The 15,026-nt window shown below is 64.5% G+C and overlaps 1 protein-coding gene across 1 annotated transcript in view; it reads left to right on the top strand.

Moving 5' to 3' along the window:
• The window catches only part of LOC307115204 (ankyrin repeat domain-containing protein 55-like), a gene marked incomplete at both ends in the record, with an annotated part of 44,924 nt that extends 30,724 nt beyond the window's left edge, over positions 1–14,200 (top strand). The window contains 5 exons of the mRNA XM_079798291.1: positions 2,360–2,544; positions 4,426–4,596; positions 7,841–8,427; positions 12,377–12,469; positions 14,106–14,200. Coding sequence (XP_079654417.1) covers positions 2,360–2,544; positions 4,426–4,596; positions 7,841–8,427; positions 12,377–12,469; positions 14,106–14,200 — 1,131 coding nt within the window. The remainder of the gene's footprint in view (positions 1–2,359; positions 2,545–4,425; positions 4,597–7,840; positions 8,428–12,376; positions 12,470–14,105) is intronic.
• Positions 14,201–15,026: the final 826 nt, after the last annotated feature.

Raw genomic sequence — 15,026 nt, 5'->3', positions numbered from 1 at the left:
AGCGGGGAGACCCACAGCGGGGAGACCCACAGGAGGGAGACCCACAGGGGGAGACCCACAGGAGGGGGGAGACCCACAGGGGGAGAGACCCACAGGGGGAGAGACCCACAGGAGGGAGACCCACAGGGGGAGACCCACAGGGGGAGACCCACAGGGGGAGACCCACAGGGGGAGAGACCCACAGGGGGAGACCCACAGGGGGAGACCCACAGGGGAGACCCACAGCGGGGAGACCCACAGGAGGGGGGACCCACAGGGGGAGAGACCCACAGGGGGGGAGACCCACAGGGGGAGACCCACAGGGGGAGAGACCCACAGGGGGAGACCCACAGGGGGAGACCCACAGGGGAGACCCACAGGGGGGGAGACCCACAGGGGGAGACCCACAGGGGGAGACCCACAGCGGGGAGACCCACAGGGGGAGACCCACAGGAGGGGGGACCCACAGGGGGAGAGACCCACAGGGGGGGAGACCCACAGGGGGAGACCCACAGGGGGAGAGACCCACAGGGGGAGACCCACAGGGGGAGACCCACAGGGGAGACCCACAGGGGGGGAGACCCACAGGGGGAGACCCACAGGGGGAGACCCACAGCGGGGAGACCCACAGGGGGAGACCCACAGGAGGGGGGACCCACAGGGGGAGAGACCCACAGGGGGGGAGACCCACAGGGGGAGACCCACAGGGGGAGAGACCCACAGGGGGAGACCCACAGGGGGAGACCCACAGGGGAGACCCACAGGGGGGGAGACCCACAGGGGGAGACCCACAGGAGGGGGGACCCACAGGGGGAGAGACCCACAGGGGGGGAGACCCACAGGGGGAGACCCACAGGGGGAGAGACCCACAGGGGGAGACCCACAGGGGGAGACCCACAGGGGAGACCCACAGGGGGGGAGACCCACAGGGGGAGACCCACAGGGGGAGAGACCCACAGGGGGAGACCCACAGGGGGAGAGACCCACAGGGGGGGAGACCCACAGGGGGGGAGACCCACAGGGGGGGAGACCCACAGGGGGAGACCCACAGGGGGAGACCCACAGAGGGGAGACCCACAGGGGGAGACCCACAGGGGAGACCCACAGGAGGGGGGACCCACAGGGGGAGACCCACAGGGGGGAGACCCACAGAGGGGAGACCCACAGCGGGGAGACCCACAGGGGGAGACCCACAGGGGGAGACCCACAGGGGGGAGACCCACAGGGGGAGACCCACAGGGGGGGACCCACAGGGGGGGGACCCACAGGGGGGGACCCACAGGGGGGAGACCCACAGGGGGGGAGACCCACAGGGGGAGACCCACAGGAGGGGAGACCCACAGGGGGAGACCCACAGGGGGAGACCCACAGAGGGGAGACCCACAGGGGGAGACCCACAGGGGGGAGACCCACAGAGGGGAGACCCACAGCGGGGAGACCCACAGGGGGAGACCCACAGGGGGGAGACCCACAGGGGGGAGACCCACAGGGGGGACCCACAGGGGGGAGACCCACAGGGGGGAGACCCACAGGGGAGACCCACAGGGGGAGACCCACAGGGGGGGAGACCCACAGGGGGAGACCCACAGGGGGAGACCCACAGGGGGGGAGACCCACAGGGGGAGACCCACAGGAGGGGAGACCCACAGGGGGAGACCCACAGGGGGAGACCCACAGAGGGGAGACCCACAGGGGGAGACCCACAGGGGGGAGACCCACAGAGGGGAGACCCACAGCGGGGAGACCCACAGGGGGAGACCCACAGGGGGGAGACCCACAGGGGGAGACCCACAGGGGGAGACCCACAGCGGGGAGACCCACAGGGGGAGACCCACAGCGGGAGACCCACAGCGGGGAGACCCACAGCAGAGAGACCCACAGCGGGGAGACCCACAGGGGGAGACCCACAGGGGGAGACCCACAGGGGGGAGACCCACAGGGGGGGGACCCACAGGGGGGGAGACCCACAGGGGGGGACCCACAGGGGGGAGACCCACAGGGGGGGACCCACAGGCAGGGAGACCCACAGGGGGGAGACCCACAGGGGGGGACCCACAGGGGGAGACCCACAGGGGGAGACCCACAGGGGGGACCCACGGGGGGGGACCCACAGGGGGGGAGACCCACAGGGGGGAGACCCACAGGGGGGGACCCACAGGGGGGAGACCCACAGGGGGGGACCCACAGGGGGGACCCACAGGGGGGGACCCACAGGGGGGAGACCCACAGGGGGGAGACCCACAGGGGGGGACCCACAGGCAGGGAGACCCACAGGGGGGAGACCCACAGGGGGGAGACCCACAGGGGGGAGGCACGCAGGCGGGGGGACCCACAGGGGGGACCCACAGGGGGGGACCCACAGGAGCCTCTGCCCCCCCAGAGCGGGAACAGACTGCTGTGCTCCATCATCCTGAGCCACCACCAGGGCCCCTCCATCATCAACTGTGACGACGAGAGCGGGAAGACGTGCGTGCACATGGCCGCGGCCGCGGGCTTCAGCGACATCATCACGGAACTGGCCCGCGTCCCCGAGTGCAACCTGCAGGCTCTGGACGTGGACGACAGGTACCGGGGCTGAGGGGCTGGAGCCGCCACCTCCACACAGGCACGGCCAGGGCGACCCGCCTGACCCCTCCTGCCGGCCACGGTCATGCGTGTGCTGGACCGCCTGTCCTGCTGGCCACGGTCATACATGTGCTGGGACCACCTGTCCTGTCAGCCACGGTCATACGTGTGCTGGGACCCCCTCTCCTGCCGGCCACGGTCATATGTGTGCTGGGACCACCTGTCCTGCCAGCCACAGTCATACGTGTGCTGGACCCCCTCTCCTGCCAGCCACAGTCATATGTGTGCTGGGACCACCTGTCCTGCCAGCCACGGTCATACGTGTGCTGGGACCACTTGTCCTGCCAGCCACGGTCATACGTGTGCTGGGCCCCCTCTCCTGTCAGTCATGGTCATACATGTGCTGGGACCACATGTCCCTCCAGCCATGGTCATACGTGTGCTGGGACACCTCTCCTGCCAGCCACGGTCATACGTGTGCTGGGACCCCCTCTCCTGCCAGCCATGGTCATATGTGTGCTGGGACCCCCTCTCCTGCCAGCCACGGTCATACGTGTGCTGGGACCACCTGTCCTGGCGGCCACGGTCATACGTGTGCTGGACCCCCTCTCCTGCCGGCCACGGTCATACGTGTGCTGGACCCCCTCTCCTGCCGGCCACGGTCATACGTGTGCTGGACCCCCCCTCCTGCCGGCCACGGTCACACGTGTGCTGGGCCCCCTCTCCTGCCAGCACGGTCACACGTGGCAGGGACAACGCGAACTGCTCTCGGGGCAGGAAGGGGCGTGTGGAGGGCGACACGGAGGGTGCGCTGTAACGTGTTCCCCGTTGGCTGGGCGCCCTCGTGTCCCAGAGGCGCTGCCTGTCAGCTTCCTGCCGGTGAGCGCGTTCCGACGGGAGTTTGTGTTTGCTTCCTCCCGGGTTCTGTCCTCAGGGCAGCACGGTGCACCCCGGACAGAGCTCTGTGTTCAGAACCAGACGGGACCTGTTACACACACACACACACACACACACACACACACGTTAGAGAGGTGTCTGGGGGACCGGGAGCGGGCCCCCAAGCGGAGCCGTCCTGCAGGCGCCCTCCCCGCCGCGGGGCTCAGCTCGGCTCCGTGGGGGCGGGGGCTCAGTGAACACGGACAGCACACCCCAACGAGGACCTTGGGAGGAAGGGCGAGGGTCATACGTGACGTATGGCCTTCACCCTCCCACGGAGCGCAAAGCGAGCGCTGGTGCTGAGTTTGGACGTGAGACCCCGAGTCCCTGGGGGGCGCCTCTGGAGACGCTCAGACGCGCCTCAGCGCGGAGGTGGCCGAGGGCGATTCTGTTAGGACGCGTCTCCCTCGCTGAGCCGGGCCTTTCCCGGGCGGCGGGCGCGGATCGGGCCGTCGGGGGCTGCAGTTCCTGCCCGGCTCGGCACCCGCCCTGGCACCGCCGTTCTCCGCCGCGGCTGCCCTTCGCGGGGACACGGCCTGTTTACGGCGGGTTTTTCAGAACGCCCGTTTCGGTGCTTTAAGCACCCGCGGTCCTTCCCTTCCCCCGGGGAACGTGCTGTGGGAGGAGCGGGAGGCGGGAGGAGCCGGCGCCCCAGCTCCCAGTGGCTCCTCTCGGTCCCCCCCCCCCCACGCTCTCTAAAACCCACGGAAAAGTCCCCCCCCCCCCCGTGTGATTGACAAGAACGGGTCCTCTCTGAGCCACAACTTCCCCTTCTAGGCCGTTCTCAGGAGGGCGGGGCCGGGAGCGCTCAGGCTAGGAGAGTCCCCCCCCCCCCCCCCCCCCCCCCCCGACCAGCACCGTCACCCTCGCCAGCGAGCAACACGCCTTCCCGCCGCCGCCCGTCCCGCTCCCGCTCACCCTGTGCCGTTCCCTCCCGCGGTCCAGGACACCCCTGCACTGGGCGGCGGCGGCCGGGAAGGCGGAGTGCGTGCGGTCCCTGCTGGACCTGGGCGTGGACAGCAGCCTGCGGGACATCAACGAGAGCGCGCCGCTGGCCTACGCGCTGCACTGCGGCCACGCGGCCTGCGTGCGGCTCCTCTCCCGCGGCGGGGCCAGGTGAGCACGGCCCTCGCCCCCCTCCTCCTCTCCTCTGACATCAGTAACGTTCCGTGTAAACGTTCACGCGTGACAGTGTTTTCAGACATCGCGCTTGTTGGCATCAGCCCGGGGACCGTCGGGAACGCTGTCCTGTGTCCGGAAGCGGCCGTCACGGTTCCCGAAAGCCCGATTTTGCGTGGAAGCTGGGCCTTGTCCGTGGCAGCGGTGACCGCCGATTGCTGACCTTGAGTGACAGGCTCGCTGCTCGTGTCCGAGCGCGCTCCTGCGGAGGTCTCTCCGGAGAGCGCGTGTGCCTGTCAGTCACAAAACGGCATCCACAAAGCGCCTGGCTCAGCCACCAGGGCTTCCCCTCAGACGCGGTCACCCCGAGTCTGTGGCAGGCTTGCTCATGGGCACTTCCTGTCTGTCAGAAAGGCCCACGCACGGGTCGCTGCTCGATGACAGTCACCCTCCCGGGCACGGGCGAGGTCAATGGCGATCTTGGCCGTGCAGGCCCTTCGACGCCGACGTCTTGGTTCGCGCCACGGACCCACGTTTCAGCCACCATCTCCCCTGCTCCCGTGGCGCAAAGAGCAGCCGGTGAAAAACACAATCACTTCTTGATACTACTTTTTAAAATATTTTTTTACTGATTTCAGAGAGGAAGGGAGAGGGAGAGATAGCAACATCCATGATGAGAGAGAGTCATGGATCGGCTGCCTCCTGCACACCCCCCACTGGGGATCGGGCCCATAACGGGGCAGGTGCCCTGACGGGAATCGAACCCTGACCTCCTGGTTCACAGGTCGATGCTCAGCCACGGAGCTGTGCCAGCCGGGCTCCTGATACCAGTATGAATATCATTTTAACCCCATGCCCCGCCCCAAGGACTGCCAGGACCCCTCCCTCGGGCTCGGGGCCACACGTGGACACCCAGGGCCTCCGTCCCAGCGGGCGGCAGGAGGCGGCGGCTGTGGGACATGCTGACGCAGCCTCATCAGCACAGGGACATGTTCCCTGAAGGAACTTGAGAACATTCTCACAGCCCCGGGTTCCGTCTGGGCCTGCCAGGCGTCCGGAAGTTGTATTCAGTTTTTCAAAAAGCCTCGGAGAAGGTGAAGGAAGGAAGACGGAACGCATTCAGGGGACAGAGGTTCCAGTGTGCGCCGTGTGACCTGCAGAGCCCTGGCTGCCTGCAGCCGGAGCAAGGGACGCTTCCCACCCAGGTCCCAGCGTCTCACTCAGAGCAGCGGTTCTCAGCCTGTGGGTCGCGACCCCTTTCACAGGGGTCGCCTAAGACATCCTGCATATCAGATATTTACATGACGATCCATAACAGTAGCAAAATTACAGTTACGAAGTAGCAACGAATTTTATGGTTGGGGGTCACCACAGCATGAGGAACTGTATTAAAGGGTCGCAGCATTAGGAAGGTTGAGAACCACTGCTCTAGAGAGTCCTGGCTGGTGTTGCCCAGTGGGTAGAACGTCAGCCTGCAGACTGGAGGGCCCTGGGTTTGAGTCCGGTCAAGGGCACCTGCCCGGTTGTGGGCTTGGTCCCTAATGGGCATGCAGGAGGCAGCCGATGCATGATTCTCTCTCATCATTGACGTTTCTCTCTCTCTCTCCCTCCCCCTGCCCTCTGAAATCAATAGAAATATACACTGAGTGGCCAGATGATGATGATCTCTGAACGCATAATAATCTGCCCACTCAGTGTTTCCTCTATAATAAAAGGCTAATATGCAAATTGTCCCCTCACCAGGAGTTCGACCAGCAGGCAGGCCGGCCAACCGCCCATGTCCCCTCCCCCTGGCCAGGCTGGCCAGACCCCACCCATGCACGAATTCATGCACCGGGCCTCTAATACACACACACACACACACACACACACACACACACATACACGCACACGCTGAGTGGCCAGATTACTATGCGTTCAGAGATCATCATCATCTGGCCCCTCGTGTGTATTTTTAAAGAGAGAGAGGGCTGCAGTCTGGCTCTCGGGGCCCGTGCCTGGTCAGGCTGCCCGTCCACGCGCCCACAGGAAGCAGCCGGTCCGCCGTGGCCTCCGCAGAGAAGCACCGAACTTTCCGAGGCGCAAAAGCAGAACAGGCGGCGGGAAGCACCGCCGAGGGCCCGGCCTGGGCTGACCTTCCCTCCCGGGGACGGCCGCGCGCCTGGCGCTCACGTTCCCCCACGCCCACGCGGCCTTCACGCTTCCTCTCTGCAGCCCCCGCCCGGCCGCGCCTTCCCGGTGTCCTCCGTGCACGTGGTTACCCAGGATTCCCAGCGGGAAGTTCAGTAGGACGGGAAGGGAAGCAGACACGCACGCAGCGCCCACTGGCAGCCGCCGGGAGCCGACAGTGCCCGGCTCTGCCCAGGCCGCCGGGCCCCTGACACCCGGGACCACAGCCCCTCGGCCCCGCCCGCCCACGGGGCAGCTGCCAGGAGCTCGCCTGGGCCTTCAGCTCTGACAGGAGCCCGCCCCCGCCGATGCCCACCCGCCCCGAGAGGGGAGAGCAGGGCACTTGGGGCGGAGTCAGCTCCGTGTCCCTGGTGGACGGACGACGGAGGGGAAACTGTGCCAGGACGGCTCCGGCTCCGGCTCCGGGAGCGAGAGGCTGCCGCTAAGACGCGTCTGACGGAGGTCGGACGCCTCCAGGACGCACTTCTGCGGAGCAGCGCGTTCCCGTTCTCCCTCACGCAGATGCCAAGGGCCCCTAACACTGCGCACACCCCAAAACGAGCTTCCCGTCGGCCTGACAGGAACACGGGCATCACTCTGACGCGTTCGCACCAGGCGGGTGTTGCTGCCGCGTGTTATCTGACAACCTAGGCCCGTGGTTGGCAAACCGCGGCTCGCGAGCCACACGCGGCTCTTTGGCCCCTTGAGTGTGGCTCTTCCACAAAATACCACGGCCTGGGCGAGTCTATTTTGAAGAAGTGGCGTTAGAAGAAGTTTAAGTTTAAAAAATTTGGCTCTCCAAAGAAATTTCAGTCGTTGTACTGTTGACATTTGGCTCTGTGGACTAATGAGTTTGCCGACCACTGGGCTAGGGAGCCGAGGCCGGTGCGCCTGACAGCAGGCCTGGTGTGCTGAGAACCCCCCGGCGCCCACGTTGGAACCGCTGCCCTGGAGGCGGGCTCGGGGCTCTGGGGGGTCCCCCGAGGTCCGGGATGTCCCCCAGGCAGGCTGGACGGGGCGGGAGAGGCGCCGCCTGCCCCTCCTGACCTCCATCTTCCCTGTCGTTGCACAGAGCAGAGCCGGTTCGGGCCCTGCCCGCCCCGAGCGGCCGGCCCTCGCGGAAGGAGGGCCGAGGCCGCGTGCTCCGTCAGATCCTGGGCAGAGGCCGGAAGGAGGGGCAGCGGGCCGCGCCCGAGGACCCCGGGGAGCTCTCCTCGGGCGTCGACGACATCATCGCCACCTTCGACGGCACCGCGGAGGCCGGCTGCCCGGAGCAGGGGCCCAGGGCGGACGCGAACCAGAGGAGCTCGGGGGGCTGCGCGCACCCCCTGCCCGAGCAGAGGCCGCCAGCCCGGCCGGGGCTCCCGCCCCTCAGAGCGCAGAGCCTCCCGCCCATCACGCCGGGCAGCCACCTGCGGACGGCCCCCCACGCGGCCCCCAGATCTCAGCAAAGCTGCGGCGAGCGGGACTCACTGAGCCACAGGCCCGGCGGCCAGGCACCGCCCGACCCCTGGAGAGGCGACTCCAGCCAGGGGCTCCCCAGGGTGTGGCCGGGGCCCCCCGCCGAGAAGCTGCTGGACAGGTTGCTCCCCGGCAGGTCCCGACACCAGGACGTCCCGGGGCCTCCACACCTGCCTCATCTGCCTACTCCCTCAGCAGGTGGGTCGGCTCCCTCTTCCTGGTCCTGGCAGCGCGGGGACCTGTCTCAGGTTCTGCTGAGGAACCAGGCGACGCAGCCTGGAGGGCGGGGCCAGAGCCACGTGGGCCACCAGTCACCCTCCTTCCTGAGGCCCCGGATTCGAGGTGTCCAGGCTGCGAGACCTTCTGCTTTTTACCTCCCCTCCCCCCAGAGCAAGTCTGAGTGAAAGCACGCGTCTCCTCTTCCCGCAGCCGTGGAGCCGGGTCTCAGAGCGGGAAAGTCTCTCTTCTCCACTCGCGAGGACGAGGACTCGTAGCCGCGGGGTGGGGACGTTCCCTGAGGGGTTGATTTGTTTGTGTGACTGTTTCCTTTTTTTTTTTTTAATATATTTTATTGATGTTTTACAGAGAGGAGGAGAGAGGGATAGAGAGTCAGGAACATCGATGAGAGAGAAACATCGATCAGCTGCCTCTTGCACACCCCCTACTGGGTATGTGCCCGCAACCAAGGTACATGCCCTTGACCAGAATCGAACCTGGGACCCTTCAGTCTGCAGGCCGACGCTCTATCCACTGAGCCAAACCGGTTTCGGCTGTGTGACTGTTTTCTTTCTTTCTTTCTTTTTTTTATTTCAGAGAGGAAGGGAGAGGGAGAGAGATAGAAACATCAAAAATGAGAGAGAATCCTGGATCGGCTGCCTCCTGCACGCCCCCTACTGGGGATTTAGCCCACAGCCCAGCCTGTGCCCTGACCAGGAATCAAACCGTGACCTCCTGGTTCATAGGTCGACGCTCCACCACGGAGCCACGGGGACCGGGCTGGGTGACTGTTTTCAGATCAGACGGTCCGTCCCCATTGCAGACCTGAGCGTGACCACGCCTTGTGTGTTCACTGCAGAAGGGAATGCGGTCACACTCCTACGGTTCAGGGCCCCACATGTCAGCGACAGGCCACCACTCGCTCCGCCCTCATCCTCAACATCATCCGTGTCGTTCATTTTTGTTCTGTCCCTCAGAGCATTTCCCGGGAGGAAGGAAGTGGGGGAAGGGACGAGGAGGATGTTTCCAGATGACTCAGCTCCCACGCAGACGTCATCTTCCGTTAAGTCCCACACATCTGCTTACGTCTCAGTAGTCAGACCTTGAGTCGCATGGTCACACCTAGCTGCAAGGGAGGCGGGGAATTGTAGTCACATGGTCACACCTAGCTGCCAGGGAGGCGGGGAATTGTAGTCACATGGTCACACCTAGCTGCAAGGGAGGCAGGGAATTGTAGTCACATGGTCACACCTAGCTGCCAGGGAGGTGGGGAATTGTAGTCACATGGTCACACGTAGCTGCAAGGGAGGCGGGGAATTGTCATCTTTAGCTGGTCATGTGACTCGCCGTCCAAAATTGGATTTTTGTTTCTAAAAGAGAAGAGGGGGCAGGCGTTGGCTAGAGAACTAGGATTCTGTTCCGTGTGCCTTCTAAAGCTTCTGATATTATTTGAGGGAAAAGGAAATTCAATAAACTTGGTTTGAGGATTTGCTTCATTTTTCCACTGAAGTCACTAGCAAAGTCCTGGGTTGAATGGCAGAGTAGCAGAGGAGAAGCCGAAGTCTCCAAGGGAACCCTAAGTCAGTGAGCCTGCGTCGGGGCATTTACGTTTCCACCCGGGTTTCGGAGGCTGCTGACTAGCAGCCATTCTGGGCACTGAGTCGCGATGAGGAGAAGGCTCCCGGGACCTGCAGCGGCACCTGAGCGCTCAGGGACACGGATCTGCGTCTGACCGCACAGTGACGTCCGCCTCCTGTCCAGGCCCGAGATCACGGGCGTCTCGTGGGAAGGCCCTCCGTCCGTCACTCACTGCGCCGTGAATGGCTACCAGGCGCCTGTCCCCTAATTTACCAAGAGGCAGCGTCTCCACTGGCTAAGGGCTCTGAAGCCACCGTGCAGGTCTGACCTGCGCCCCTCAGTGTAACCCACTGGGCTGTCTCCTGGACGGTGTGGCCCCCAGCTCTGGCCTCCCTCCCCTTCTCAGCCACTGGGCCTGCCGAGCCCTCCCCTCCCCCCAGTTTCTTCAAGGTCTCCCGGTTCCCCCACAGCCCGCCTTCCCACTCTGTGACACCTGCATGCGTGTTCCTTTTACCTTCTGCAGCCGTGTGCTTGACAGATTCCTACGATCCTTGAAAAACCAGCTCAAAACTCAGGTGAAGTAAAAATCCCCCTGACCTCTGACCTCTAACCTCTAACCTCCCTAGGAGTTGTGACTCGTGCTTACTGCTCATCATAAAAGACGCTCCACCTTGCTGAGCCTCCCCCTGCTCAGCCTCCTCCCTGCTCAGCCTCCCCCCTCTTCAGCCTCCCCCCTGCTCAGCCTCCTCCCTGCTCAGCCTCCCCCCTCTTCAGCCTCCCCCCTGCTCAGCCTCCTCCTTACTCAGCCTCCCCCTGCTCAGCCTCCTCTGGGCAGGAGCTAGTCCTTCCCCCTCAGCAGCCGCAGGAGGAGTTTCACCTCGTTCTAGAGATAAACAGGGAGGCAGAGAGAGGTTGGCCTTCTGCCCCAGGTCACAGAGCTGGCGAGGATGTGAGGTCTATAGGCTCTCAGACACTTTTTAAAAATATATATTTTTATTGATTTCAGAGAGGAAGAGGAGAGAGAGAGAGAGAGGCATCCATGATGAGAGTCCTGGATCGGTGCCTCCTGCATGCCCCACACTGGGGATCGAGCCCACAGCCTGGCCGTGTGCTTTGACCGGAGTGGAACCCGGGACCCTTCAGCCTGCAGGCCGACGCGCTATCCACTGAGCCACCCCGGCCAGGGTGCTCTCAGAGCCGCCCGCCTCTGTGATGCCGCAGCCTCCTGGGCCCGATGACCCGTCTCTTCCGAATGCGCTGTGAGCCCTCCGGCCCTGCCTCCTCTGGGCTCTCACTCAGGAGCTCCCACCACGCAGCAGACACGCGCGGATTTCTCTCCGTGTTTTCATGATGATTCTCCTCCTTCACTCAGTTCCTCCCTGTGAGCGGGAACCCCTCCTGCCTCCTCGTTCTAGGACCGCGTTCCGGACCCTGTCCCTCCCCACCGCGGAGCCCTCCCGGAGGCCTGCCTTCCCAGCGGGCCGCCCCGCCCTGCCCCACCCGCCCGAGGGGTCAATGACCTGCTCCCTCTCACCCACCCCCGCCCCACCCTCTAGCTCTCCCCCAGCGGCTCTGTCCTTTCCAGGGGTGACCTCGAGCGCTGTGAGGACTCCCCGAGGACAGTGTGTGGTGGTGATGACGACAGCGGCTGCCTCACGGGGGGGGGGGGGGGGGGGAGGAGTTGTCGGGGTGACAGCAGGAGGTCACGCCCAGTACCGAGCCCACTTTCTAACCATAGTCAGGGCTTCGTTCACAGGATCCAGAATCGCCATTATCTTGGGTCTTGGTTTTGCAAACTTCTGCTCAAATGTTCGTGACAAAGGAGCCAATGCGGGTTTGACGGGGATCCACTCGGGAAGGTTTTCGTTGTTTGTTTTTCTTGTCGATCGTGGCTTTGCAGCTGTTTGACCTCCCGGGGCCTCAGGAACAAACACAGGAGGGCAGGCGGCCCCCAGGGAGCTGGGGCGCGTTCCACCTTCGTCAGGTGGCCTGCTCCGCGCTGGCCCGGCCGCCGGCCACTGGGCTCGCGGACACGGTCCCCCTGGCGCATGCCCTGACATTTACGTTGTCTCGTGTGGTGGCCAGCGTGCCTGCTCACAAAATTCATTTAAACTCGTTCACTCCCGAAGTGACTTTTGGTACCTTTTCCTTTCATTCAAACAGTGACTAGCATACGACAGAAATTCAGTCACGTGTGGCTGTTATTATTATTATTATGTTGTTGTTGTTGTTGTTGTTGTTAGCATCTTACTTGTGAGGCCTCTAACAGTGTTGATGGTTCTCTTATCCTCTGATTCTCTAACTGGCAATCGGTTGAGTCCTAAGTGACTGATGCAAGTATGTTTGTCCCCAGGACCAGGTTTCCCGCATCGCTCCCCAGACAGACCCGAGATCAGGGACGTGCCCTTCGCCCGGACCAGCCTGGCCCCCCTGGCCGACCGGAAATGTAAGTGTCCCGCCCCCGCCCCCTGCCTCCCGCCTCCCGCCAGTGCCGCCACGTCCGGGCGCAGCTGAACGTGGTGTCTGCTTCCTTTCGTTTTGAAGTGAGCGGGGGCGGGGACGGGGACAGAGTGGTCCTCACAGCCTGTCCGCTGGGCAGCGGCTGCTCCCTCCCTCGGGCGTTCCGCTGGGACTCGGAAGGCCGGCGCCCACCTTGCCGTCGGTGCGGCTGTCACGGCCGTGTGTGTGCGGAAGAAGGCGGGACATCCTGCTCCCGGGGCGGCCCCTGTGCCTCCTGTGATGCGTGTCTGCCCTGCGTCCAGGCCCGCCCCCGGGACTGCGTGGCCGTGGCCGCTTCCTGTTCTGTTTGACACAGAACGTCCCACAATACAAATACCCACCGGCTCCCTCCCGCCAGGGACCTGCGCGCTTGTGTTTGCAGGTGCCACCTGGGGCGCCTCTTCTAAAGCCGATTCCGGGCCACACGCCCGACACGCAGGTCTGGGCAGGCTCACGCTGCTCCCCTTGTGCGGACGGGCAGACTGAGGTCTCGCTCCGCAGCCTTCCGCGGGGAAGAGCCGCGCCAGGAGCCCCGCGCCGGGCTGCGGGCAGCCGCTCCCACCACAGTGTGCTTCCGGGCCCTCAGGTCCTCCTTCTCCCCAGCCCAGCCCAGCCCCCAGTTAGAACATGCGCCAGGCACACACACGTACGCGCACACACATGCACACGCTTGGCACACACATGCACACGCACACACACTTGCACACACGCACGCCCTCCGCTCCTCTGGCCTGCAGGGGGTGAGTGAAGTCGAAGCTGCCCCCCCTCTTTCTGGACCCCCGTCTCCCCCTGAGCCCGGGACGGGGCGGCCTGCTGCGCTGCTGGGAGAAGGAGATGAGATGAGAACCGTTGTCCAGAGGAGATGTCCTCTGTGCCTCGTGTGCCCCGACCGTGGGGAGGGAGCCGACGAACCCTCGGGGGGCACAGTGACCCGGGATGTGGCACCCCCCCGTCATTCAGCAGAAGGAGAGGGAGGGGGGGCGGGCTCCGCCCAAGTCCCATATGAGCAGCAGGGCGCGCGGTCTCTTCCTTAGCTCGGACTCCTCTGCCCTTGCCCGCAGACATGCACACGCATGCACACACGCACACACACGTGCACACATGCTCTGTGCGCAGTGAGCGTTTTCTGCGGTGAGAACTCAGTCACCGAAGGAACGTCAGGCTGCCCTGGTGACCTTGCTGCTGAGCAGAAACAGCCTCCGTCTGACCGACATCCGGGTGTGCAGTCTCGTCTCCCCAAGACGTGCCCTCACTCCTTAACAAGTAACACCTTGGCCCTGGCCGGTCTGGCTCCGTGGATAGAGCGTCGGCCTGCGGACTCAAGGGTCCCGGGTTCGATTCTGGTCCAGGGCGCGTGTCTGGGTTGCAGGCTTGATCCTCAGTAGGGGGCGTGCAGGAGGCAGCCGATCAGTGGTTCTCCCTCATTATTGATGCTTCTCTCCCTCTTCCTCTCCCTTCCTCTCTGAAATCAGTAAAAATACTACATTTAAAAAAAATAAACAAGAAATAACACTCAGGCCTCCTGCCACCGCCCCCTCGAGACTCCGGGAAGCGGCTTTGACTGTCTCCTTCTCTCCCCGCAGTTCTGTCCGGAGAGCCCCTGCGGACGAGCCGCGTGCTCCCCGCCATCCCCAGCCAGCGGGGCCGCGGGGCCGCGGAGGAGGGCGAGGAGCCCTGACCGGACCGGGCCTGTCCATCACCCCTCGGAGGGCCAGGCCGCTCCGGTCTGTGGGGAGAGACTGACTCCGTGAATCGCACTCTGTGAGCCACTCCCCGCTTTGTAACCCAACGTCCTTATTCCAAAGAGAGCGTTTCCCGAGGAAGCCGGGAGCCCCGGGCTGCGCCTGCAGGCGAGGCCGGCGTGTCCGTGGCGCCCACACGTGCTCTCCGGGAGGCGCGGCTGCCGGGCCGGCTGGGGCTCACACAGCGCTCCGCTCGGTGTCCAGCCTCGTCCGCTCCGGCCGCGCCCGAATCCCGGACAGTGTATCCGGGCTCCGTTGTTCTGTGCTCGCGTCCACGTATGGACGGCTCCAGAGCGGGTCCACTGTCCCCGCAGAGAGGGCCGTGCCAGCCGGGGGGTCCTCACCTGGCCCAGCGGGACGGAGGGGAGTGTCCCCGTTCCTCAGGTTCGCTGCGTGTTGCACCCTCCGTCTCTGTTCCAACGCACAGGTCCCGGCCTCTCAACGCAGCCCCAAGGCTGTGACTTAGAGCTCGGAGCTCGCGCCCGGCCCCTCCCAGGGTGTCAGGGTGTCTGTGTGCTGTTGGGACTGGTTCGAAGTTCAAGGCTCAGCCACACAAGATCACAGTCACTCCGTGTTATTATATATTTTAAATACGTTTTTATTTATTTCAGAGAGGAAGGGAGAGAGAGAGAGAAATACCCATGATGAGAGAGAATCATGGATCAGCTGCCTCCTGCACGCCCCACATGGGGGGTCAAGTCCGAAACCCAGGCAGGTACCCTGATGGGGTAATTGAACCGTGACCTCCTGGTTCATAGGTCG

Source organism: Cnephaeus nilssonii, assembly GCF_951640355.1.
Source record: "Cnephaeus nilssonii genome assembly, chromosome: 2".
Taxonomy (NCBI): Eukaryota; Metazoa; Chordata; class Mammalia; order Chiroptera; family Vespertilionidae; genus Cnephaeus; species Cnephaeus nilssonii.
This window is presented reverse-complemented; position numbering and strand designations above follow the sequence as displayed.